At 41.7% G+C, this 27797-nt stretch overlaps 1 protein-coding gene across 2 annotated transcripts; it reads right to left on the reverse strand.

The window, feature by feature from the left end:
* Positions 1 to 920: 920 nt before the first annotated feature.
* Positions 921 to 27178, reverse strand: grb7 (growth factor receptor bound protein 7). 2 transcript variants are annotated; one of them, XM_085169921.1, is made up of 15 exons: positions 27046 to 27178; positions 19768 to 19936; positions 18094 to 18211; positions 12678 to 12834; positions 12482 to 12603; positions 10274 to 10348; positions 8292 to 8429; positions 8087 to 8197; positions 6930 to 7028; positions 6763 to 6846; positions 6557 to 6673; positions 3850 to 3907; positions 3664 to 3751; positions 2098 to 2191; positions 921 to 2008 (listed from the first exon to the last, which is right to left on the reverse strand). In XM_085169921.1, the coding sequence occupies exons 2-15, from the start codon at positions 19929 to 19931 to the stop codon at positions 1862 to 1864; spliced, it is 1572 nt and encodes a 523-aa protein (XP_085026047.1). In that variant the 5' UTR covers positions 19932 to 19936; positions 27046 to 27178; the 3' UTR covers positions 921 to 1861. The 2 variants fall into 2 exon arrangements, with proteins under 2 accessions (XP_085026047.1, XP_085026048.1); XM_085169922.1 differs by lacking the exon at positions 27046 to 27178 and adding an exon at positions 21403 to 21713.
* Positions 27179 to 27797: the final 619 nt, after the last annotated feature.

Genomic DNA, 27797 nt, shown 5'->3' on the forward strand with positions numbered 1-27797 from the left:
CACTTACCCACTGCCAAACGGGTCATGCTGGATGATGTTCACTACGGTCTCTGCAGACTCTTTCACATCTGTCGCACATGCTCAGTGTGAATTTGCTGTCTGCGATGAGATCAGGGTGCCAATAACAGAGCTGCCAGTTCTGTGTGTTCTCAAGCTGACGCCAACTGAACAGCGGCGTGCTAGCACAGGTCTGACTGAAGGACATCAGGTCTGCGTGTCACCTCATGGTTTAATAGTTTGGCCAAAACATGCTGAAGGAGCCCACTGGAGGTCAGGTACCAGTCATGCTGCTGGGTTAAGGTCCTTCATCAGCTCTTTTCTCGTGTAACAGCCTTTAAATGTGGCACACTGGAGGAGCTGGACTATGTGCAACCTAAATGGACTGTAGGCATGATGCAAACCCACCAGCCACAAGGACAAAAAACTAAAAAGTAGAGTCAGGAGGGACGAGGAGCGGTCATTGAGCTGTGGTCACCTGTTAAACCATGACCTCCATGGAGGTCGTCTCATTTCCTCTCCAGCGCACCTGTAGTCACGTCCATTTGTGCCAAAGGAGCTGAAACAGGCTCGCAGTGGTTTCTGCTCCGAACTGGACAGGCTGACATCCCTTTGTTATGCTTTGATCAGATTAAGTAAAGTCAGTTAAAGTTTGAGTAGCAAAAATAATTTTAAATTCAGAATCTTTTTAATATGAAAGTTTATTCAACATATAAAACATCTGAAAACATTTCCTGTCAATAAAAGTCACAAATCCTGTTCAACATAATAAAATGAGTGGAAACTAAATTTGTCTTTGAATGAATAATGCCCATGTGGGTATACATGCAAACATTTCAGCAACAAATCTTCATGATAAAATCCAAAAATGAAGTGTAGTCAATGCCCCCCCCTCCCCCCTATTGGATTTTTAATTTTTAAAAAAAAAAGCTGGTGCATATTTTCCAAATAAATTCTGAGAAGTAGAAAAACATTTTGTAATTATTGCATTTTCTCTCCACCTCAACACCAGCTCTGCTTTTTGGTGTAAACTACACTTTTTCCCCAGTTACAGAGAAAACTGTCAGAAATCATCGACCTATAAAATAAAGGGTTACGACAGAGTTGATGTACAGCTTTGACCGCATCTCCTCTGCAGTTAGCTTTTTACTCTCGTAAAACCAAAACAAGACAGATTCCCCTTCACCATCATTGTGCAAATACAGCAGTGAAATAGCTTTTACTGTTACACGAATCAAAGCTGGTTCTGTTTAAGGCACAAATACAAAAACCTGCAGTCAGGAGAGTGAGAATTTACATGCTACATGATTGCAACCAGGTGCATTTTATGGTTAAGCGTTCTCTCTGATCCACACATGCTCTCTTCCTACGCTGAGCTGAGAAATCCATGAATTCCTCCTCTGAGCTTTGAGTCAGAGCGCCCTCTGGTGGCCACACTTCTACTGTGCAGGTGAGAATCACACACCACCTCCTCTCGCTGGTGCTGCTCATCACAGTGAAAGTCTGACTGCTCATGGCAGCCGCAGCATGGATCCGAATCAAAGTGCACGTCATCAACATGGTCCCCAAAGCGCTAAAAAGTCTGTCTAACGCGGCTAATTAAGCCGTCTCCGGTGGGGCCGCTGCTCGTTAATTAAAATAAAAAAACAGCTCGAGTCTGGAGCCGCACGATGTGGAGAATGTGTTTAAAACTAAAGGGAGGAGGAGCAGAGAGTATGCTTTTCGCCCGTCTTCCCTCGAGTCCTCGTCTCACAGCCTGATAAATTCATCACACTGCAGTGCGAGATTTTCTTTGACAACCTGAGTGGGGAGTTTGGGTGGAGGTGGTGCAGCTGGGCAGAGGTGAGGTGAAGGCGCTGCAGGTTTATAGTGCTACGCAGACGCAGGGGTGTTTGAGGCACACTGGCAGGATGCCCTTGTTGATTTGATGAAACTCGACCAGCTGCAGGAGGTCAATAAAGAGCGTGTCGCCGTCGTCCATGGTGTAGTACTTCCTGCCGCTGTTCTCAAACTGCAAACACGAAGATGATCAAAATTAGAGCGCGTCATACGCACAGAAGGCTTCTCCTTTTAAGCGGAGACTGAATGAAGGGAACTCACTGGGATCACCAGGTAGTGTTTGGTCTTCAGCTGATAGCACAGCGACAGGACGAAGCACTGAGCGTGCTGTTGGCTGTCGCGAATCAGGAACATCCTGCAAAAAGCAGCGAGAGTTAAAACTGCGAGAGAAATGCACGACAGACAATCCTTCAGCCTGTGGGATCACAGCTGCACAGAGGACATGCTTTATGTCAACGTGGCCAGTAAACCCAATTATATGACCTTCAGTCACTGAAACTTTCTTCCTCTATTAAACCTGACAGGGTGGATGCTAGGGGTGGGGGAAAAAAAAATCGATACTGTGTAGTATGGTGATATTTTGTTTGCTAATAATGTATGGATACAGGGACAGCAGAAATCGATACTTTGTTACAAAAAAGGTTTTTGTGCTCTGACTTCAGAGCATGTTGATCCTTTTTCTGAGCAAGAATCCTGACATTCCTTCACTGTCCAAATGTGTTTAACTTGTTTTTTTTGCAGCAATAAACATGACAGTTTACTTATTTTAATTTAAGACATGTTTTATTTTAATTAAGTTTAAAACTTTTTTTGTTTAATGTAAAATTATATTTTGTTTTAATTTACTTTCAAATTCTTCAGTTGCTGAAGGGGCTGCATAGTTTTCATAAACTGCATAGTTCAGAATAGCTATAATTGTACCAGATGGTTGTTCAGTTAAGTTGGACTAGACTGTAATACAAACCGTTCAGTTTGTCAACAATAAAACTGAAATGAGAGAAAGACTGAGTGTGAGACTTTGATATTAGATAAAATGAATATTGATAAAGTTTACCTTTATGTACAGAATCTGAATATCGCAAAATATTTTTAAAAATTGCAATAATATTGTATTGCGCGTTAAGTATTGTGATAATATCGTATCGTGGGATGTATGGTGATTCCCACCTCTAGTGGATGCTGTATTTTAGTACACTGCACAAAAGCACCATGAGAGGCGACCTCTACAGGTTAAAGATTGCAACTGCAGGAAGTAAACTTGGTTCATGTTTAAAAAAACAAAACAAAACACAAAATGAAAATTAAAAATAAAAAACACAAAGCTGTATTGAGCAAGTAAATCAGGTCGCCCAGCAAATATGGTGAAACATTCATGGGAGCTGAGCTGTAACAAAACATGGTAGCAGCATGCAAACCTTCCAGTGAGCCATCGAGCACCAATGTGTGGACTACTTAGGAATTGTAAGTAAAGACGGTAACGCTTCGCCCAGGAACCCTTTCAGCCCAGTGATGAGCAGAAAGTGTCAGAGGTTCCCTCTGAGAATAACAGAAGGGAGAAATAAGGGCATCACCATGTTCCCTCTGAGGTTGGGTTGTGGTGGCAGCAGGCTAAGTAGAGCCTTTCCAGTTCCTAGGTGACCTAACCCAGTCCCAGGCTGGATGAGACAGATAATCTGTCCCTGTCTGTGTGTTTGGCTAACATTAATAGCAGTAGCACAACCTCGCAGTTTTACATTTGCATGCTAAATACTCTCCATACGCAACTACTTGAATACAAACGATCAGTCCACAAGACACTTGTACAGATGTGACGCCTTTATCACTCACCCGTCCACCAGCCCCTGCTTCTCTATCAGCCTCTGTGCTTCTTTTCTGGAAACGCCACCATGAAACCACGGCTGGGTCTTGTGGATGGCTAATAAATAAATAAAAATAAATTTTTAAAAAAGCAACAAGATATATTTGTTGTTGTTTTTTTTTTTTTGTTTTTTTTTTTTAAAGAAACAAACTTACAGGAAGGTGTCACAGCAGAGTTCAGGTTAGGCAGACTGCACCTCAGGGCCTCTCGCCTCTGTGGCAGAGGAGGAAAAACAAGCAAGAGAAACCAGTTAAAACATCAGGCCAACACAGTAATCTCAGGCTGGGTGGTGAGTTAGCTGTAGTCTGGGTTTATCACGGCAAGCTAATCGGGATCCAAATTTCTGTGGAAGAGAAACTCATGAAGAATTGAAGATCTACGTCTGTACCCAGATATTTGCTGTGAAATGAATTAATTCCCTTTTAGAGATTTGTATAAATATGCATGTTTTTACTAAGTGTGGAAATAAAGCCTGCACCATCTCTGCTTGGATGCCTGACATCTCTCTCCCCGACAGCAGTGGCTGTCAAGCTTCAGTTGCTGATTTAGTGACTTTTTTCCCCTCCAAAGAGCGCCTAGTGAAAAATCTATGGACGGTGCAGAGAAGGATTTGCTCTCCTGCCGCAGGCACACCTCACTCTGACTGTTTACGGCGAGCAGCACCCACTCACTGTGGAACGGGGAAAAATAAGACATCTTGTGGTGTCTAAATTCCTCCGTCAGCAACCAATTTAGATTTTTCCATTAATTTTCCCATAGGTCCCATCTCACGTGTACCAATTTGCATCCATGTACACAAAGTGAATATTTTTCACTTAAATAAAAATATATATATTGCGAAAAAGTCCACATTTGGATGCCGGAGGTTTGACGCTGCCATGGACCATTTCACCACTCATGTTTATTTATTAGCCCATTAGTTATTTTAATGGTGTCGTCTGTTAGGATCAGACAATAAAATCGACTCTGTTAGGTTTAAATAGTAAAACTTCTCAGCAAGGCAATAAAAACTTTTTATGATTCAAGTTTGAATATAGTGGTCTGGCATTTTTCCCCTTGGTTGCCACAGCAACGGGTGAACGGTTAAGAGTCTCCACAACGTGTTTGTGCTGCAGACATTAACCATCATTTCAAGCATTCTGGGCTGAATGTAAACAACAACAAGACGATTATTGATGTTATTTTGTGTTTGTTTGCCATGAGGTCGAGCTGAAACCACATTACATAAGCATGATCGCCAGGTTTCCTTTTAAAGCCTTTACAGCAAGTTTGATGGATGCTCAGATTAAAGATGTTTCACAAGTTTCACACAGGGATTATCTGGACATACTGAGTGAAACCTGAGCTGTGATTCAGAGGCCGCTCGAAGCACATCTCTGTAGGACGTCAGAGAGTAGATATTCAAATATGTTCATTCCTCCTGGCTGCTGCTCAAACCTTGTGTTTGTGAGGGGAAGTTTACAATGGAGCATACAGTGGAAATGCTGACAACCATCACTGGAATATTTTAAAGTTCTGAAGCCTCAGAGGGGGAGGAGGGGTACGTTCATCTGAGAGCGCTAAAATAATTTTGTTTCTATATAAAATGGTACAAGTGACTTTTAAAGGTTTTGCTTCAGTGATGTTATTAAAAGCTGTGCTTTACACGGGCTCATAACATTGCATATAAAGCTAACAGGGATTTTATGACTCTTCCCATCAGCTCAGTGTCACAGGCCTGAGCTGTTCTGGATCAGCCTCACTGCTCTCAGGTAGCCCACGTCAGCTGCAAACCGGCGAGTAAAATCGCTGGACACTAACCAAACTGTACAGAACCAACAATAGAAATTAGGTTTATTTTATTTAGTTCTGTGAAGCACTTTGAGCAGTACTAAGGTGCTCCATTAATAGTTTCTTTACATTAACCCTTTAAGACCTACCATAGAACCAAGTCTGCCAGAGCTTATATTATATTTTTACATGCTGTGGAGCCATTTTTGGGAGCATTTCAAGTTGCTAAACATCAATACAACCATTACAGCCCATATTTTAATAATATGTCTGCATTAAGTGCATAGTAATTACATAAATTGCAAAAAGTGCAATAAACTACAAAAAAAATTGAAAATCGTTTGTTTTTTTAACATATATTTCTAGTTAGAGAAATTTAAGAGGCTTATCCCTCAAAACTGTAAATACAAAAAAGTTGCACAAAATAGTTTCCCACCACAGGGAATTTATTTTGAGTGTCTTCATAGTTTTATTTTTGAAATACACCAATTTTTATACACTGCAGGAAAAACAAAAATAAATATTATACTGCAAGTTTGCAAAAAAGCAGCATAGGCATCAAAATAAACTATTTCCAGCAGTGCAATATGAGTCCTAAGCATCCCAGAAACCACACAGAAAGTCATAAAGTCAAACATAACTTTTAAAAACACCAGTATAGGCTCATTGAGGCCCGGACGGTAAAAAACTACATTTCCGCGAAAATGACGTCACTTCCGGTTTCGGGCAGGTCATGGCGGACATGCGATAGTTCACGCTGACGTCTAATCCAATGTAGGAAGTGTTATGAATAGCTGATCGGATCGGCAAAGGATGTTTCTGGAATATTATGTTTTTGTTGCTGCAAGTGCTTTTTATGCAGTTTTTGCAAAGCTATATGTGGAAGGAAACCGTGACCGAGGACAAGCTGATGGCATAAGATGTAAGTACAACTCCTCTGGTTTCATATGCAAAAAAAATTATTGCGCTAGCTCACGTGGTTGCAGAGATACCGGGATTTAAAATAGTTACACAAAACAGAGCGTGCCCGCTCTGACCGGTTTTAAAGGGTTAAAGAAGGGGGTGTGCATCAGCACCTCCCTCCATCCTTACCCTCCATGCAAGCCCCTCCTCCCGCTCTGCGTGCTGGGCTTCCATCGGGTTCTGGATGACCCTCCCGCCAGCCTTCCCAGAGAAGTCCATGGCCACCAGGCTAGCCTCCGACTTTGACTGCCCACACAGATAAAAGAAGAGCATGAACACGAGAGGACGATCCAAAGAGGCTCAAACTCTCTGTGCATCGTGTGCGAGGAGCTCACTTTGCCATCTGCTAATTTGGATCCTTCCACTTTTTGTGGAGCGGCTTTGGACATCTCATAGTTACGCTGAAGCTGCTTCCCGTACTGACAGCACACAAGACTGTTGTAAGTACACATGGCAAATAAAGCGATAAACAAAGCGTTTCTTGCATAAATATGGACAATACCTTGAACAATCTGAAGGCGGACGTCCAACAAGTTCGTGTCTGCTCGTTCTCGGCACACAGGATCTTCAGGTCCTGAACACGGATGGGGTTTTTGGAAGGCTGTGCAAACAAGTGAAAAGGTATGTTTAATGGAGGTGCACAGAAACATGGAAGAAACTGCCAAAATGTATAATAAAACAGAAATAGATGTCTCAATATGAGAGACTGGGCCACAGTCACAGGACACAACTCAATCTTTTATTTTCCACGGCAAACAAAAAGATCGCCGTTCGATTCAGTGGAAATCTAACAAATCAAAACATGCAATGCTACCAGCAGCCATAAGAAGCTGCTATTGGCTGACTGATGAGTTGAGCTGCTGTGAGATGGAGGACTCCTCTAACCAGAACCTGCAGCAGGAGGAGAGCCAGTCCAAGATGTTGGCGCCCGCGTACATCCAGCTTAGTGACAAGAAAGCCAATATTTGCACCACGACTCCGTGTCAAACTATATTTGGTATCATTAATAAATTTAGACAATGTAGCTGCTCCACATGCACACCATGCTGCAGCTTGTATCGATTTTTGGGCGTCATTTAATTTTCCTTTCAGGATATCAGGAACTGGCCTCCTGACCATCTCAATCCAGCCTCCAGCCAAATTTTCCCCATGTGTGTTTTCAATTCAGCGGCTAATCTGCAGTAAAGAAAACAGGAATGACGCCACATCTCAGCAAAGGAGTTCTGATGTTGTGCGTGCAGGTTTACCGTCATGGCTTCTGAGCCATCGTTAATACACTCGTTTCCTTCGTGTGACAAGTGAAAGTGATCTTTATTGACTCAATGAGCCACAAAGACTACACAGGCAAGAGGAACGCTAAATGGAAGAGGTGACTGAACAAACACGAGATCATCATACAGAAAAACCACTCAGTAGGTTTTTCCACTGACCCAGGTTGGCCGTGATCACTCGGTCACTTACATCCAGTCACCATCTCTGGAGTTCTGTCCATTTGTCAGATTTCAGCTTTATGCTTCCGTTTACTGAACGAGGGATGCTTTTATTGTGAAGCATCAGCAGAGCTTCCTTTCACGTAGTGGAAAACAGTGTTTTTGCAGTGGTGCTTATAGTGGAAAAACCCTGCATGTGTTTACTCTGCCTTGGAGTGAAAAAGCTCACCTTGATGCAGAAGGTGAAGTCTGTCGGCGCTCCGTATAGTTTACGGCTGTTCACCACGGTGTAGACGTTCAGATCGTCCAGATCAGCCACATACTGCAGGTGACGAGGCTCCTGCACGAAAACACACACAGAACCTCGATTTACTCAAACTAGAGGTCATGTAGTTACTGTGACTAAAGTCTGTGACTGTGCTGGACCTGCTGACCTTGGATGAGCCCTTGGTGGAGCTGTAGAGTCCCGAGCGGCGCAGGAAGAAATAGACCTTCTTCCAGGCCTTTCGACTTGATTCTTTAACATGCAGGAAACCCTGGATCTCCGGACAGGTCCCAGACTTGAGCAGGTTCTGATGAGTAAACACGGCTCATTACTACAGCATTACTGCAGGAACCTCAAATAACAAACTTCCATACTTTGAAAGCACTTCAGCACTCAGAGACTCCAAGTACTCAGATGATGTATGCACGAGTCAATTTATGAGTAAATGTGCATTTTGAAAGCATTTCTCTCTCATAGTTTGTTTTAAATAGTTTTAAGAGTTCACAAAGCTGAAACGCGTTGGTCTATTATTAAAGTTGTTCATCTTGCCTCAAGTGTTGCTGGAGTTCCTGAATTCTTTTATCCTCTCCATGCACCTTGGAAGCAGGTGAAGTTGTGCCAGAATTTTTTTTTGCTGCGAAATAGTTTTAAGAGCAAAGTCGAGGATGATGCTTTTCAGATTTAAAATAAATAAATTCTAGTGTCTTCCTCACAGTGCGGATTACGGCTTATTAATCCAGCACAGGTATCAAATCAGAACTCTGCTTTGACTCTTGGCCAGCACGACGGTGCTGATACTTCATCATAACTGGAGAAAGCCAGATCAGTGCGTAGATCAGAGTTTAGAGCACAGCTGGCCAAGACTGGCAGAATTTTCAAAGCGTTGCAGGTCAGACGACACATTGCAATTTTTTTAAAGTTTAGACGCAGAGCCCCAAATCTTTAAACTTTATACAGATTTTCTGTGAGTTAAGTCTCTTAGAAACCCAGAGAGTCTGATTTGTTGCTCCTTCTGAATTAACGGAAAAAAAAAAAGTCTTGAAATGTGAATTTTAATGTGATTAAAACAATTTAACCAGTCGTTTGGTTTCATGCATCAGTTTTTTTATTAAAACCTAATTGATTGATAGGTAATTTATTTCAACATGTGAACAATATACAAGTACATTTAGAAAAGAAAATAAGAAAGAAAAAAAAAATACTGTACAAATTACATACAAAAAAAATTATTAATTTACATGTTGAAAGGGAAGAAGTAAACACTTATTTAATCCCACCCCTTTGCCATAAATTATCAGTTAATATTTAGTCAGCTTCCTTACTGATATAATTTGTAATAAAAACAGTGAACAGATTTCTGATATATTATAATATCACATCATGAGTTTTTGTTTGTTTGTTTTTTTTTTTTAAATAGAGACATTTACTTAATTTAAATATTTTCCTTTTCTTTATAGTTCGAGAAGATCATATTTTTATAACTCTTTTTGAACAGTTTTATGTTTGGACGTTGCTTTAATTCCATATTCAGACTGTTCCATAGTTTCACTCCATGAACAGAAACACAAAAGCCTTTTCTTGTAGTACGGACCTTCATTGTTTTGAAGTTACAAAAACCCCTTAAATTATAACTTCCTTCTTTCAAAAAACAAAATAAAAAACATACTCTGAATATTACCTGGCACTTCTTTATTTTTTGCTTTGAATAAAATTTGTGCTGTTTGGAATTTCACTAGATTGTCAATTTTCAATATTTCAGACAAAAATAGTGAGTTTGTATGTTCCTGTAACCTGCACTGTGGATGATTCAAATATCTTTTTTTCGAAGAGTAAAAAGTGAATGTAATGTGGTTTTATAGTTATTGCCCCAGACCTCTGCACAATAGCTTAAGTATGGTGAAACCAGTAATTAAAAACAAATACTGGCTTTTTGCTTTTTAGTAATATACATCAATGCTGGACCCATTTCTTTTTTTTTGCTGTACTCCATCATTCTGATTGAGCCTTTGTAAATACACGTGTCAATTATAATCTTAAGACGTTTTGGTTTTGCAGTGTAAACCACTCCGAGCAGCAACATTAAACCTCATTAAGCTCTGAGCTGACAGATCGAGCCGTTGTGAATGAGCTTCTCATTGCAGGACGGTTTACCTTAATGAGCTCTGATGATGTCATACCCTTGTTGACATCAGCGCTGTCGGAGATCATGGACTCTGGGAAGAAGAGCTGTGAGAAGAAGCAGCGGGCTGTCATTATACCCCTGAAACGATCAGACGCTCATTTACATGACTAAGAAGCTTCTTCTCCTCCTGTGACTTTCTCATCCAACCAATCAGTGGGCGGGGAACACGACAAACTACACAAAGATAAATATACACCACATCTACCACCAATCAGGATCCTTTGTTCAAGACGTGGAGAAAAAAAGTGCAATAAAATGAGAAGTGATCAGAAAAAGCCTGAGGTAAATTTCCAGTCGTGTGCACAAAGAAATCAAACTGGTGCCAAACTGGCACTTTCAACGTGCCCAGAGGGAGACGGCTGCTGTGGTTTTGTTAGCTTAAAACATGCAGGTTTCTGCACGTTCATCAACTTAAATTTAACACTAGCGCAGACGGTTAATACCCACTGTGCCCGGAGCGTGAACATTTGATGGAAAACCAACGAGGAAACATTAAACTCTTATTATTGGCATTAAAATCTCGTTCATTTAAAGGAATAACTGCCCTCACAGGACTCGCATAACTGCTATAAAAGATAATTATGCATAAACAAAATTAAAACCCACAAAAGAAATTTCATCATCCGATTTAAAGACTGTTGAAACCATCCAACAATCTGCAAACTGAAGCATTTATGTTGTAATGTGACTGAGCAAAGATTAAATAAAGAACATTTACTTGGCAGCTTTTGTTTTCGGTGCTGTAGCCACAAATGTGGCTGGATGGGTAAAGAAAATTACACCCATTGTCTGGCAGGTGCTAACGTGCAGAAACGTTTCACACAATCCCAGAAAGGCAAAGTGTCTGCTGGAATCACTGGACTGTGTTACCGACTGATTTCTGTGCAGCATTGAGCAAATGCAACATTTCCAACGTGGGAAAAATCCCCACAAACAATGTTCAGCTCAACACTTCACAGATCCAGAAAGATGGGCCAGATGTGCTGCAGAGGTGGACCAACATCTGACCTGGTCAACACCCGGCGTGCACCCTCTGCTCAAAAGCTCTTGCGATCAGACTCAGAAAGACACCAACAGACAGCTGCAAGAGCAAAATACCAATCGACGTCAGCTGATGGAAAATGCACTAAAAGAATATAACATGAGGCTAAGAGGACAAAGAAAAGCTAATAAAGTTTACATAAATTATTTTAAAATATGATCGTATGATGAAATATCCCCGAGTATATCCAGGGTTGGACTTAAAATGCACTTCTGGATCTGTAAAATCTACCATGATGAGGTGCAGATGTGACAGCAAAAAGAAAACCACCAAAACAAAGACAAAAGCAGAAATTTCAGATTAAAATCTAAGGCAAGAAGAGGCAAATGCATAACCTGCAATTACACTCACAACTACATGCTACGCATTTAAGGAGGAACTCCAGCCAACTGTACTGTGAAATATGAATTTCAAGCCGTGTATATGTATAATAGGAGCAGTTACACCAATTATTTGACATGCACTGAAGAGAACATGTTTCCCAGTCTGCATCCCTGGCAGCTCCTCCCTCTCTGTGAGGACAGTGTGGTCCAGCAGTGCTTTGGCTTTGAGATGTGCAGCGGTAAGTTTATCAAAGGAAACTGGCATTCATATTTAACCGCATTCAGCTTGAGCGCATGGATGCTAGCGTTAGCCACACCATGCAAACTAATGTGACAATTTAGCAACATTTAAAATGCAACATCTAGGCAGTATTTTCTTACTTTCACTAACATCTTTAACTGTGCCTCACAATTTCTGTTTGCTTTATGCAAATGTGCAAGTTTAAGGCCTAAACTTATGATCTTATTCACTCCTGAGCCTTCTGGAGGCAGTGTGGGCACACATTAGAGAGCTGCGGGACGGGAAGTGTCGTTTCTGTTTAACAGCACAGGTGACAGCGCAGAGTCGATGTAATGAAATATCTGAGGCATTAAGTCAGTGTGTCTGCACCAGCACGCAACCTGTCAATCAAGCCACCATGACGTCAGGCCTTATTAACATCCACTGCACCGACTTGTTTAATAAAGACTCTGAAAATACCTCTGCTCAGAGTCTGCTGTTATGCAAGAAGGAAAAAGGGGTTATTCATTTTAGAGTTCTCTCTTTAGCTTTGCGTTGTCACATGGTTTTAAACAAACGGCTAGCTGCATACCATTGGCTTCCTGAAGAACTCGTACTTGGCGTAGTTCTTGCAGAACATAAACCTCGTGTCACCCTTCAGAGACCAGGTCGCCTGAACCTCCAACACAACCTCGTGGTCCTCCAGACACCTCTCTGTGGAGACAGGATGAGGTATGAGCCATTTCGACATACCGCGGTTAAAAGGTTCGTTCACCGCGTCGTCTTACCCAGACCGAGGGTGGGATGGACTTCGAGGAGGGCCCAGTTTTCCTGGTCGCTGCAGTGAGCCGTCTGCACCAACATGTGGCACGCCTCCCTGGCCGTGGCTCCTGGAGAAACCCACACCGACCTGCTGTGGCTGTCCTCTCCATACACCTTAATCACCTGAACAAAGCATTCACACACATCACATCAATAAAATGACCAAAAATGTCATGTTTTATCCAATACTTCACACATAATGAAGTCAGTTGGTGCTAAAATGATCTTAAAACAAAATTAGAAACGTATAAAACTAAATCAGATTTAGTTTTTATCATTTCCCAGCCTTGCATAACAGAATTGCAGAGACGCCTTCTGTTTTCTGCATTTAGATTTGAATTAGCTTTTTAACAATAAATTACATTTATGAGGGCAGCAACAGGCATTACCTAGGACAGTCAAGAGAGATGCTGCTGGCAGGCCTGGGCACGCTCTCATTGGGAGCTACTGACAGCCAATAAATCTCCCAAGAGACTTAATTTTATAGTTTGAAGTTTCAGAGACAGGTTGCAGCTTTTTTTATAGTAGCTAAGTGAGAATTAAAAACTGTGAGAAAGTGCACTTTTTACAGGCAATCATGAATATTTGACATAACCTGACGGCTCAGATGGAGCAACGAACAACAAACTTAAAATCTGTGCTCACAGCTGAACTGTAAGATTTGTAGAAGAGCCTCAGTAAGCGGGAGACCCTGACCCATCCCTGTGGGAATGTTTACGTCCTGCTATCGTTTTCCCTGCACTTTAAAAAAAAAAGACCTCATTGATAAGCACGTTCTTATTTAACAGCAGAACAGATGTGATTAAAGCCCATCAGCTCAGGTTCCTGAGCATCCATCCTCGGATGTGTCTTGTAGTGGGATCCGTCTTCGCTCCGACCCTCAACATCCACGTTAAGCCACCTGAACTTAACCGCGATAGGTCACCGAGTTAACCCTTTAAGACCTACCATAGAACCAAGTCCGCCAGAGCTTATATTATATTTTTACATGCTGTGGAGCCATTTTTGGGAGCATTTCAAGTTGATATACATCAATACAACCACTATAGCCCAGATTTTAATAATATGTCTGCATTAAGTGCATAGTAACTACATTAATTGCAAGAAAGTGCAATAAACTATAAAAAAAAAATTGAAAATCGTTTTTTGCTTTTTTAACATATATTTCTAGTTAGAGAAATTTAAGAGGCTTATCCCTCAAAACTGTAAATACAAAAAAGTTGCACAAAATAGTTTCCCACCACAGGAAATTTATTTTGAGTGTCTTCATAGTTTTATTTTTGAAATACACCAATTTTTATATACTGCAGGAAAAACAAAAATAAATATTATAATGCAAATTTGCAAAAAAGCAGCATATGCATCAAAATAAACTATTTCCAGCAGCAATATGAGTCCTAAGCATCCCAGAAACGACACAAAGTCATAAAGTCAAAGATAACTTTTAAAAACACCAGTATAGGCTCATGAGGCTATATGGTTTAAAAAAAAAAAAAAAAAAAAAAAAAAATTCCGCGAAAATGACGTCACTTCCGGTTTCGGGCAGGTCATGGCGGACATGCAAAAGTTCGCGCTGACGTCTATTCCAACATAGGAAGTGTTACAAACAGCTGATCGGATCGGCAAAGCGTGTTTCTGGAATATTATGTTTTTGTTGCTGCAAGTGCTTTTTATGCAGTTTTTGCAAAGCTATATGTGGAAGGAAACTGTGACCGAGGACAAGCTGATGGCATAAGATGTAAGTACAACTCCTCCGGTTTCATATGCAAAAAAAATTATTGCGCTAGCTCACGTGGTTGCAGAGCTACCGGGATTTAAAAATAGTTATGCAAAACAGAGCGTGCCCGCTCCGACCGGTTTTAAAGGGTTAAGGGAGGAGCAGAAGAACGCTCTGTTTTAAGAATTCAGCGTGAGACTCAGCTTTACCTCCAATTACACACTTGCCGTACCACCTAGTGACAATTATCACAACCACATCAGGCAATAAATAAACTATAATAACCAGATGAGGAAAAAAGATAAATAAGTCAGTGTTGGACTTGGAATGAGCCAATGAAAAGCAGCATTTAGGATCCTGGAGAGTCTGTAGATGCTCTGCTCGTATCACCACTGAGGTGCTCGACGCTATGTGCACAGTATGATATCAAGCTCACTGCTGGCACCACTGGCTATACCTGTGGAACAACTGTAGTACGAGGTAAAAACAGCACTATCCGAGACGCAAACAAGTGCGCTACACGAGTCTTGCAGCTGGTTTTGGCACCGTTTCAACATCAGCGCATTCGAGACAAGCAGCCAAGATCCTGCCAACTGTTGTGCAACGCCAGACAGCCACAACGTATTTAATAAGCCTTAACACTTACATTGAAGGCCTTTTAAATTCTTCCTAATTTTAGTGTGACATGGGCGAGGCTTGTTTTATTCTTCATCTCGTTTGCATCTTAACTTTGAGCGTCTACACCGCAGGCTTCAGACCCAATCCTCTCCCATCTTCTTCTGCACGCTGAAGTAAACAGACCAATGAAGCAGTGGCGTCCTTGCGCTGCCGATGCTGCTGAGGTGAAGCTAGTGCAGGTTATTCACCGGTCAGGATGAGACAGAGCGCTGCTGTCTGACACTGTCTGGATCTCGCAGCACGCTTTAAACAAAAGACAACGAACCTGCCCGACCAGAAACCCCTGAAACCTGCGCCTGTCAATCAATTAAGTCCAGACTGGTTGGGCGAGTGACTGCACACAGGTCAGTATCCAGTCAGCCCACTGACTCTTCACTCGGCTCATTTAAAAAAGATAAATACAAACGTTTCTGTATTTAAGACAAAGCTCGTGATTTTATCTTTTAATCCAAAAGGAACTGGTTTCACTGGTTTACTACAAACACCTTTACACTCATGCACGTGTGCGCTAATGGAAAGCAAAGAGTGAAGACTAGCCTCTATGCTAGTCATTCATAACCTCCGGATCGCCACAGCCCGTTTGGAAAGCTGAAAATCTTCTGCACACGCAGCTGACTCACGACTGTTCACGAGCTTTTGTGTTTCCAGATTCATTTCAGTCTCAACCCTCGTTCGTTTCTTTTCAGGTTAACGCTCCGTTAATGACTTTGTATCCTGCGCTGGTTTCGTTTTTCCTGCTACTGATGGGATCAAGAACAGGTCAGGATGCATCGTTTTTACCAAAATTAAAACTACTTTTTAAATTAACTGTTTGATGGCTCAATGTTACCTGTGCATTCGAGTTGATCATTTCATTTTCAGAATTGCTGGAAACTAAAATGGTAAATTAAAACAGTTAATCAGCTTGTGCTCCTCTGCTTTTCCTGCCAGCACCAGATGTTTAACCAGCTGCAGGGAGTGAGAAATTTACCAAGGTCCAACATGGATACGTCTGAGTTCAGGTTTCTTTGCAGGACAGTCAAGTTCTTCCACAGCAAAGTGGAAAAAGGATTTATTATTTATGGAAGTGCTTTTGGCCATTTCTTGTGTCTGCATGACTAAACTCCTGTGCACAAATTGTGGCCTCAAAGCTGGACTCAAACACTCTCTCGTTCAGCTTCTTGATCTGGATGAACTCACTATTCTGTGATTTTACACATTTACAGATGGCAGCAAAGATCAGCTTTAGTTTCAGCATTTTATTGCCGTGTGTGGAGCTGCTGGTGATGGATGGGAGCAGCTGAAAAGATCGTTTTCTTCCCCTTTAAGCTTGCTGAGCAGGTGGTGTGATAAAAAGACTTTCACTGGGTTTTTGATTGTGATAACGCTAATGAAGCGCGTCTGCTGTCAAACCTGAAAATAAATTTTTCACTCCACCTGGGTTCACCGTCCCAGTCGTGGCGCCTCTGTGCTGCTGGCCATGTGTAAAAGAAGCTGCAGCTGCAGCTTAAAGCCCACGCAGACTCCCGCTCAGTTTCATTAACCTCAAACGAGTCATTTAAAGAGAAAAGTCCACTGACTATTGGGAAATTGATTTTGTTGAACCCTGGAAAGACCTGAAGACGTCCTCAGGGGAACAGAAAGTAAAGTCACGCCGAGTGCATTTCAGCTCACGCAGACGTCACTCAAATCGAGGGTGACAAAAGGTAAGAGCGTCGATGTTTTCTGGTGGAATATTCAGAAAAAAGTGAAGTAATAAATTCAGTCCACAGCTGGCTCGTGCAACACGCTGACGTGCTGATTTAACTGCAGACATGTTTACTCTGGCAGTGTTTGCGATTCAAAATACATCCATGCAGGCATGGCAACATAGCTCTGCTGTCAGTCACAATCAGACAGGTTAAGGCTCCGTGTACTGATAGCACCTGTCAGCCAAGCAGGTGTGATGGAATTCACTCAGAAGCAGCTCTGATTGGCCCAAACAAACACTTCCTAAAAGTACAATAAATCCCATGAAAATAAAAGACCTAAACCAACAAAGTGTTTCTTCATATCGTACTTTCTAACTCCTCTAGCCTGACTCTGGCGCTGAAATTACAACCTAATGTAGAAAAAACAGGAGGATCCACTGGGGACAGCTTTCAAAGGTGGATTAATGATCATTTGCCTGCGGAATTGTAAAACTTATTCTTTTAAAAAGGCGTGACTGAAAGTCTGAAATGAGGTTTGAATTCAGGGAAACTGAAAACGGGGAATGAAAGGATTAAAAATGCAGTGGTCACTTTAACAAAACATCCATGATATTTTAACCTGGCACCTTTATGGACTGGCTCACTTTGGGACTCAGCTTCAAGTGGCCCCTAGAGGAACAGCAGGATTGGATTTCATTTTCTCCTGTCTCATTCTTCCTGTTAAAAGGGAGATTTTACTTCCCACTATCACCAATTTCTTACTCATTTTGGTTTGCCTGATCGTTGGGGTTTTCTCTCTTATTGTAGGGTCCATCCATCCATCCATTCGCTTCCGCTTATCCTTTTCAGGGTTGCGGGGGGCGCTGGAGCCTATCCCAGCTGTCATAGGGCGAGAGGCGGGGTACACCCTGGACAGGTCGCCAGTCTGTCGCAGGGCCAACACACAGGGACAGACAACCATTCACACTCACATTCACTCGCACATTCACACCTAGTGGCAATTTGGATTTTCCAATTAACCTATCCCCACAAGCTGCATGTCTTTGGACGGTGGGAAGAAGCCGGAGTACCCGGAGGGAACCCACGCAAACACGGACAGAACATCCACACAGAAAGACCCCGGCCTGATGGCGGAATTGAACTCAGGACCTTCTTGCTGTGCGGCAACAGTGCTAACCACCGTGCCGTCCACTTTAACAAAACAGTCAAAATAAAAAGACTTTAGAGCTATTTAAAAAACACATAAATACTTACTACTGGAAACATTTAAAGGGCTACCTTGGATCTCTGAATTAGCTGATTAGGAAGGACACTTACATGTTTGTCACTCGACTGTGGTGGAAATGAACTGATGAGCACCGGAGATTTGGAAAGCTCAGGGAACGGGTTTGGTATGGACGGGACGGAGGAGGAGAACGACTCCACGCCCTTCGCCCTGAAACATTCAGACAGAAAGAACACAACGATGTCGAAATGAGGCAAAAACTGACAAATAAGCTCATTGTGCAGTTAAATGATAAACCTGGTAATATTCTATATTTATCTTGATGATAAACAAAAATAATCTACTGTAACAAGCACGATGCAGACACAGTGAAGCCGATTATATTCATATCTATTGGGGCTGAGAATTGAGACAAATGAATCCCAACAAGTCAAGTCTTGTGTTTGCGACAGTAGAAGTTCACGTAGCTAACTGCAGCGTGCACATAAACTCAACATCACAGGTCGCCCCCTGCAGGCCTGCACTCATATTGCACGTTGATCAGACATTGAGAGGTCAGGTAAGGTATCAAGACAACATTCATTAGCAGCCAGTCATCGGTATCTGGTGATGAGCAACTCGAGATTCTAGGTGGGTCTCCCTTTAGTCTGAGATTACAGGTGGTTTGCAACACCAAGCAGGATTTGAGACTTAGTGAGGTTTAAGCCTGGGTGCTCACTTATTACCACATATATCACCATGGTTACGCTGCAGACCTACCTGCTAAAGAACAGGTTGCGTTTAAAATCCTCATCTCATGATCAATCAGGAAAAATGGCGTCATAGTTCCTGGAATATTCCTCTCACCCAGATGTGCAGACTAACTGTTCAAAACCACGATAAACCTAAAACAGGGCGCCTCAGCCTTGCACCTGAATTTCTATAAAACTTGCCAGGTCTAGTCACAGCTCAGCTAAAACTTGTAAGCAACACATTAAATTGAATATTAAACCATGAATGTCGTCTGGATTTCTTCCCAGGTTTCATGGGAATCATCTCAGTCACCCTATTAAGTCTCAGCTGACACAGCTGGATTTTTTCCCTTAGTTTTATAGTCTCGTAAATATTTATGCATCACTTTTCCAAGTGCACTCCTCACATAGTATTTGCTGTGAGATTTCCAGCTGTATAACAAGCTTTTACCTCTGCTGCTCATGCACAGTGAAGAGGAGACAGATCAGATAATTTACAGCTGGAGGGGAGAAGTGAAAGAGGCAGACAGATGCTGTTATCTAATACTGTTTTAGCTGTTGGGCTGATATCAGTCTACTCATGGACACTAATAAAGCTAAATGATTCATAATCATGTGGGAGGGGGGGCTATATTCTTTCTCCCAACGCTGGAAAGAGGAGCCCGTCTCCTCCTCCTGATCTTGCCTAATGTGGAGCACCTATTCATTTTACTGCGCTGACACCGAGGTGATGACATCTCTGCATCATGAGAACGTCGCCCTCTTTGTCTTAGCTCATCCATCAAGCCGTGATAAAGAACCCCAGCAAAGAAAAGAAGTCAAACAGCACCTGTGTGACATCTACCCACTGACAGCTCGCAGTATTTATTACGTCCTTAAGACTGGGAGGAACAGAAACTCACTTCTTTAAACATCAGATGACTCTTGAGTCACTGACTTGAGTCAACATCCACCTTCTTCATGAGTTTAATGATTCATGACCATGGTGTGTGTGTATTGAGCAGTCACCGTGAGTAATGTGTGTGCTGGTCGTACCTGTTTGAGGTAATCAGGATGGGCTGGGAGCGGCGGATGGATGGCGAGTCAGATACCAGAGGAGCCAGAGTGAGAGTAGAGCTGCCCAACAGCGTCTCGGACGATTCCTCCTTCGTCTCTGAGCCCTCAAACACTTCTGCCCATGAACCTGCCACCTCCATCATGTTACCTGAGGGCAAAGGTGAAGGTCAGCCCTCAGTCACAGGCTGCTCGAGAGCTCAGGTTTATTATTATAGCCGATGTCGTCCTTGTTGCAATGAGCTTGCTGGTGAAATCCACATGCAAAATACTGCTGACCTTTACTCAGACAGAGGGAGTGTCCCAAGTACTAAATGTATACTTAAAGCTTAACCAGCCAGCTGTACGTCACAAAGGTGAGAAAGCATAACGACATTTGTGCTGCATTATTGGAGAGATATTAATAGAAACAGTAAACATAGTAAAAACTGCTGATTCCAGATTTTCCATCCATTTATTTTCAACTACCCAAATCAGGGTCATGGTTGGGCTGGAGCCAGCTGTCATACAGCATTCGCGCCTACAGCCAGTTTAGGATTAAACCATTTGCATATATCCAGTATTTTTCATTAGCTATTGTTTCAGGATTATGTTCTATATTGATGGTTTAGTCAAAACATATCGACTAGATACAATTTCAAGCCCATTTTCTGTGTTACTTATGTTGGCCTTTTCTAAAAGTTTAAGCCTGTAGGGCAGGGGTCCCCAATCTCAGTCCACGAGGGCCGGTGTCCTGCAGGTTTTAGATGTGTCCTTGATCCATCACAGCTGATTTAAATTGACAAATAACCTTCTCAACGGTCGTGTCCAAATTTATGGGCTGCATCCTCCTGAGGCCGCATTTGTAGACCGATTACGTCACAGCGACGCGCCGAAGGCTGTCCAAATTCGTAGACTCCTCCGAATGCAGCCGACAAATGCGTCCTCCTTTTCCCCGAATTTGAAGGATGGTCGGGTGTGTCCTTCGTGGCCCACCATATCCCAGAATTCATAGCGCGGCCCAGCCAAGCTCCAGTTTCCGGCAATGGCGGCCGCTACTAAGTTTTAAAATTACTCTTATTAATCTTTCTGGGCCACAAGATAAACTTTAAACATATTTTCAGGCGAGAATGTGGGTTAGCTTGTTGATAATTAAAAATGAACAAAAAAAAAAACGGAGAAAGATTTCGGGGTCCATTTTCGATTTTCGTGCCGTGGCGCTGACAACTGGAAATACTCTGAATTAAGGGCGGGAGTAGATCGAGAAGGCTAGACCGTCCAATTCCATAGCCGTTTACTTCCGGCCTACCCGACCTCCTGAGGACCCGGCCCACATAGACCGCAAAGGCCGGGTCCTCAGGAGGATGCAGCCCATGAATTTGGACACGACCAACATGTCTTGAAGTTCTCAGGAGGCCTGGTAATGAGCTGATCATGTGATTCAGGTGTGTTGACCCAGGGTGAGATCTAAAACCTGCAGGACACTGGCCCTCGAGGACTGAGATTGGGGACCCCTGCTGTAGGGTAACAATCTCTTGTATCTGCCTCATTTTCATTCATTTCACCAAAACGACTTTCATAAGTTTTTCAAAATAAAAGACAGATATTATGCCACTGCCATTCAGAGGTACTATCTACCTACTTTATTAGGAACACCTGTTCATCTCACTAACACAGACAACAGCAATAGTTCAAACCGAGCATCAGAATGGAGAAGTGAGTTTGAATGTCGGAGTTTTTCAGGAACTGTTGATCTGAGATTTTTCCACAAAGCCTTTATAATTTACAGATAATGATCTGAAAGGGAGAAGATGTTCAATAAGTTCTCTTGGTTACATGATCAGTGCTCAGGTAGGCTGTGGGCTTTAAACAACGACAGGACTACGAAGTGTTCGGAGCACCGTGAGTCACAGCTCGGTGAACACGTCACAGATGAGCAGCTGGTCCAAAAATTATCTCCACACTTCGGTTAAATATAATTTTTGTTTTGAATTAAAATCTTCAATATAACATGAAGATAATAAGTGCAGAAATGTGTATGTCTGCACTGAGATGGTTTAATTATTTATATAGCACATTAAATTACAACAGGAGCATTGACCAAAGTGCTGTACAAGAATACAACATACCTAATAAAATAACAAATAACTCATGCTGTATTAAAAGCCAGTAAATAAAAATGCGTTTTAAGATAAGATTTAAGCCTTGGTACGGCTAAAAGCAAAAGATCACTTGATGTAAGAGATCTAAAAAGGGGGTATAAGTCTGCAAGAGGTCAGACAAATACCCAGGAGCCTGTGCATTCAGGGCTTTGTAGGTCAACAATAAAATTTTAAAGTTAATTCTGAAGCGGACAGGGAGCCAATGAAGAGAGGCGAGCACCGGGGAAATGTGTTCACATCTTTTAGTGCGTGTCAGAAGACGAGCTGCAGCCTTGCCAGGCAGGTCTGGCTAACTCCAGCATATAGGCAGTTACAATAGTCCAGCTGGGATATAATGAAAGCATGAATCACCTGTTCAAAGTTTTTAAAAGATAAAAATGATCTCACCTTAGAAAAAAGCCTCAGTTTGAAGAAGGACCGCTGTACGACTGAGCTAATTTGTTTTGAGTGAGATATCACTAAATAAATAAATTAAAAAAAACACAACCTCACACTTTATCATTTATAATCTCAGGGGATACTTAAGCTTCTCTCTTCTTTAATTCATGACAGTAATATCAGAGAGGAGGTTTAGTTTTTAACCACATGTCGACAAACTGCACAGAGGTTTGTTTTTCAGATCTGCTGCTGATCTCCAGAAGCTCTTTTTGTCACCATGTTTGTGCAAATTGGCGATAAACAAAATACCTTTCATAACACGATAACAATTACACGCATTAGCATACAATACTACTAGAACAACAGCTCGGTTGAGTCATGTTTGTCTTTCTGAAAACAAACCTGTGTGGCAGACAGCCCGAGATAAATGAACCTGATTTTCCACAAACACCTACTGCGCACCGTCTGAATATGACAACAGATTTCCTTGTAGGTCGCTGAACATTTCCGTAAACACCCACACTGTGCTGCAGAGAGCACTGATTTGTTTTGTATCAAATAAAAGAAAGCATGACGTTTTAGCCTTGTTTTGTTTGCTTTTTTAAATCAGTCGCATTTTCAGGCCGGCGTCTGTCTGTGTGGATTTCACATGTTCAACCCGTGTCTGCGTGAATTCTCTCCGGCTTCCTCACACAGTTCAAAGACAGCAGTTACTGCGGATAGGTTAATTGGTAACTAAATTGCCCATAGACGTGAATGGTTGTCTGTGAGTGTGTTAGCCCTGCAACAGACTGGTGACCTGTCCAGGGTGCACCCTACCTGTCGCTCTAAGACAGCTGGGATAGGCTCCATGAAAAGGATCAGCAGAAGAGGATCGATGGCATTTGCATTTTTCCTGGAGCTGAACCATTTTAAACAAAAACAGTTTAACATATTCTCTCAAATTAACATCTCTTCTCAAACTAGTACTGATTACCATTAATAACTGAAGTACCCGCTCGGATACTTTAGGATTTTATCAAATCCAAACCTCTTAAAAAAATCATTTTTAATCATTTATAAGCAAATTCTAGAAAAAAAAATACAAGCTTATATAAAAACAGAGTTAGAGGTTCATAAAAGCTGGAAATATGGATCTGGTGCAGGGTTACAGTTTTACCATCATTGTATTTACTTTCAGTTCACCGCTAACAAGGTTTCATATTTAGCTGGTGGAGAGGCGCCATGTGATAGACATCTTAAACAGACATGTCTATCTTCTAAGACATTTGTTTATTCTGAAACGCTAAAAACATTTCCTCCATACTTCTTCCAAGATTCATGTTGAACCATCAGATACAACTTTCTGTTGCTCCGTCTAATCTAGTTTATCATTTAAGGTCGGTTCACTAAAATAAAAAATAATCTGCCAGAGCACATTCATTCACATTAGGCAACATCTCACTTTAATAATTCTGCATCAGTTTGCCAACGGGTCCAAAAAGTGTCGTGCAAAAAGCCGTCTGCAGCAAACCGACCAGACAAATATACCTGTGACGCTTCTGCTAAACACTTTTCCTTGATCATGATGAAAAAAGTCGTGAGATCAAGGAAAGGTGAGAAGGATAACTCATGAGGACTTAAGGAAACAAACAAAAATAATAATCTATCTGCGCTTGCATGTTGCTGACGTCAAACTAAAATCCAGGAGGTGGATCTTCGAAACTTAACCCACTGAGTTTTCACTGGCTTTCCTGAGCCACTGGTGAAAAAAATACCACTTCACTGCCATTTCAAATAAATAGAAATGATGATCGAGAGCAGCTCCTGCCTTCATTTAAGCTTTCTGTGCCTGAAGTTAAATGAATTCATGCAACACTTAAATTCAGGTTGAAACTAATGCCCGGTGTTCAGAGTTCATCTGGTTTAACAAAGGCTGTTTTTGAAGGTTGAAACCATATCAGTGGGTCACAGCATGAAAGGCAAGCAAAACCAAACAAAACTGTAAATTAACATTTGCATGATCTGTGCCACCAATCACTGTAAGAAAGCAAACAGATGGCATCACCTCTTTTCCTTGCATTAAGGAGGATCCAGTATATCCTCTGCTAAAGGACGCAACAAAGGAAGCACTGGAGTACCTTACAATTTTATCCCAAAATACGATTTCATTATTACTTCCACCATCTCTAGTTTGAAGCCTGGAAGTCTCCCCTGCTCTCACTGCGAGGTTCACTGTGGTTCAGAGTTTTGCTTCAGGACATTTCAATCAAACCACCATCAACTGTACCATCAGCAGTAAACCTGCTCCACCACCTCACTGCTGTCACTGTTTTATGCCTCAGATTTGATCTGGATTTTATCACGCTTCTGTCGTTTATCAGATTTCTCATCTGATAAAATTATGCCGAGCTGCCAATTAAAGGCCTTCAAAACGAGGTTTTTGTTTCCAATATGAAAACTTGACTCATCACTTTTGACACGCATTTCTTTTTACGATTCACATTCGAACAATTAGACATTGTCCTCTCTCAGAAAAGCTCTACTCTGTGCAGACACAATGAACCCAGAGCACACTGACTGGGTTTATTGTCTCCTTGTTATTGCCATGCAGATCGCGTAGCAGGTGACAAGCTCTGCTGCCAGTCTGCAGGTTTAAAAAGCAAAAAACACCATCCTTACATCAGAGCCGGGGTATGCGAGCATCGCCTTTATTCTCAAACCAGCAGCAGCAGATCAATAACACTGCCCTGTTCAAACACAGACACCCGGTGTGCAGCAGTTAGTGGTGCAAAATCTCCCCAGTTTGAAAGAGCCGTGTGTGAACAGGTGTACACGCGTTTAAAGAAGAAAAGCACCGGTGGACCTCAAAGCAGCTGAATGAAATCTGCAACTTCAAGTCAAGGGCTGCCAACACTATTCATCTGCTTGAAATGGCGTGTATGCACGCGAAAAATCCCCATCACTACAAATAAAGTACCACAAACCAGAGTTACACATTAAAATATCAAAGTATTCATTTCAGACTGCAAAAGAAACAAACCCTCATCGAGTCACGTCTGATTGACTTCACTGTTAAGAAAGGGCCTTCTCACAACAGCAGAGCAGTTTAATTGTATCAGCTGCAGACTGATTACTACTAAAACACACAGTTTAAATCTGGCTAATTTTCATAATTAATTCATTCGGCAACAATTTTCTGGGGTCTTTAAAATATGTAACAGATAAAAGTCTCAAACCTCTGAAGCTCATTAGTTTAATACATCTGATTTTGTATCATTCCTTATTAATAAGGGGCAAATCATCCCATTTTGTTAGCAAACAAGTGACCCTGTTTCTCCATAATCAAATTTACCTCGAACAAATGCTCCACCAGTGGCAAAATTATTAATTTCACACAGTTTAAGACTTCATTTTTGGCCACATTATGTCTATTTCAGATGTGATTGATCATTTATCATGGACACGCATTGCAATATACTCGTCCTACTATGAAATATCTCATTTGTAATGATTTAACTTGTGAAAATGACATTTTATTGATTGATTTATTAGGAAAAATAAGTCCAGCTTCCTTTACAACTACTAGAAGTCGGAATGAATTATAATCCAACAGTACAGTTTACAGTAGGCCTATGATAAGGCTCCTCTTGTAGATGCAGTACCTGAAACATGCCGACACATGGAGGGAAAACACTTATCACTGATTGGCAGTGTAGGCGTTTATCCGCTAATAAACTATGAAGAAACACTGTTTCATAATTTCCCATTAAAGCTTCGACCTTATGTTAAGAAATGTGACACATTTATCTGTAGGCGTCAGTGAAACTGCCAGCAAACGTAACACCTGTGATGTACAGATGTAGCGCTAGAACATAATACTAAAATTAAGAAAAATGTCTTAAACGTGTTTATTTTGTCCAATTCATTCAGTTATTTAGTTGAAACCAGGCCAATGATAAAGTCGGCCACGTTCGGCTAAACCCATCCCTAGATGTAATCTTTTATTGAAGAAATCACAGTGCGCTCAAGGGAAGGAATTCATTTTACAAGTCACACTTAAACCCTTAAAGCTTATCCCGGGGAGTGTTTGGGTCCGCTCACAGCCTCTTATCACATCTGTAAATGAAAAGAGAGCCAGCTGTACAAACTGACAGCAGCAATTAAGTCCCAAATCACAGCTAACACAGGTGAGGCGTAAGCGCCGTCACAGAACTCCATAGTCAAACTGTGGGATAATCGCCCACGTGCTTTTATATAACGTCAGTCCAATTGAACACAGCTGTATTTCATTAAGACAAAAACAGTGGTCAATTCGGTCAAGTTCGGTTGACTACACGAGTCATTTTAACATTTTTATTTGGGAAATATTTGTTTGTTAGGTAAATAAACTGATTTCTCAAGTCCACCTTAAAGCCTTCAAGCATGGACTCAGGAATCTTTGAGTTCTCTCGACACATCGCGCTTCTTACCGCATCTGCAAACAATAAATAACGAGCTGTGCACCCTGGAAGCCCCAATAAGGCCCGAACTCAAGCCGACACAGGTGAGTTCTAGGCACGGCGCCAGAACTCTATAATGAAACCACGAAAAAAATGGTACACGTGTCTTTATAAAGTGTCCGTCTAATTAAACACATACGTAATTAGTTTAAATTGAGCCAACGGCCAATTCGGCCGAGTTCGGCTGACTCCTTGACTTAATATAAAGCTTCATACGTGTTACAAAACCAGCCTGCACCTGTTCTGACAACCAGACTTACCTGTAAACTCCGTCTGTTAGGTTGGCGGGTTTCAGCTGTCAACCATACTGTTAATATCCTACTCTGATGCTGAGCTTCGCGTTTTTCTAACCCACGGCAGCCAAACAGAAAGCCGATAACTGCGTATGTGTGCTAAAGAGGTGAGAGGGGGAGGAGCCAGTGCGTCAGGTGTGCACGGTGGCCCCTCCCCCTCCCTCGCCGAGGCCCTTGCTGCCGTTTACGGATTAAGAAAAAACAGTTTAAACATGTCTGTACCTTCCGGGTTCATGCACTCTTGTGCCATTTTTATTTCTCCTGGAAAATACCAAGACACTTACATAAAGCAGAGAGTACAGACTCAAACCTGAACACAGAATAGTCTGAGCCAGTAAAGCAGGGTGGACTCAGGTAAAGAATTTGAGGAGAAATCTCTTTTGATGGGTAGTTTTTACCCATGATTCATAGATCAAATGGTCATTTTGCATCCAGAGCCTCTTGTTTTACTTATTTCACACGTCCCTTGCATTTTTTTCACGTCTAGTTTTACTTCCTTTATGCATCTTTCCATTACTCTGTGTCACTTTGTGGTTATTTGTGCCTCTGTGCATTCCCGTTGTGAGGTTTCATTTTTTTATTGTAAGTATTTTGTATGTTTTGAGAATTTTCCATCTCTATGGAGATGTTTTGTATCATCATCGTTTTAAATCACTTTGCATCAGTTTTGTTATTATTTTCTCTCTTTCTGTCTCATTGTGATATTTTTATCCTCGTGT

The sequence above is a fragment of the Neolamprologus multifasciatus genome, chromosome 8, assembly GCF_963576455.1.
Source record: "Neolamprologus multifasciatus chromosome 8, fNeoMul1.2, whole genome shotgun sequence".
NCBI lineage: Eukaryota > Metazoa > Chordata > Actinopteri > Cichliformes > Cichlidae > Neolamprologus > Neolamprologus multifasciatus.

Excerpts from the sequence above, each read along its gene's own strand:
- grb7 (XM_085169921.1), bottom strand. The coding sequence starts at position 19,931 with ATGATGGAGGTGGCAGGTTCATGGGCAGAAGTGTTTGAGGGCTCAGAG. Across the intron at positions 12,835-18,093 it reads CACAGTCGAGTGACAAACAT|GTGATTAAGGTGTATGGAGA; the intron begins GTAAGTGTCCTT and ends TGCTTTGTTCAG. Across the intron at positions 8,198-8,291 it reads CCACCAAGGGCTCATCCAAG|GAGCCTCGTCACCTGCAGTA; the intron begins GTCAGCAGGTCC and ends GTTTTCGTGCAG.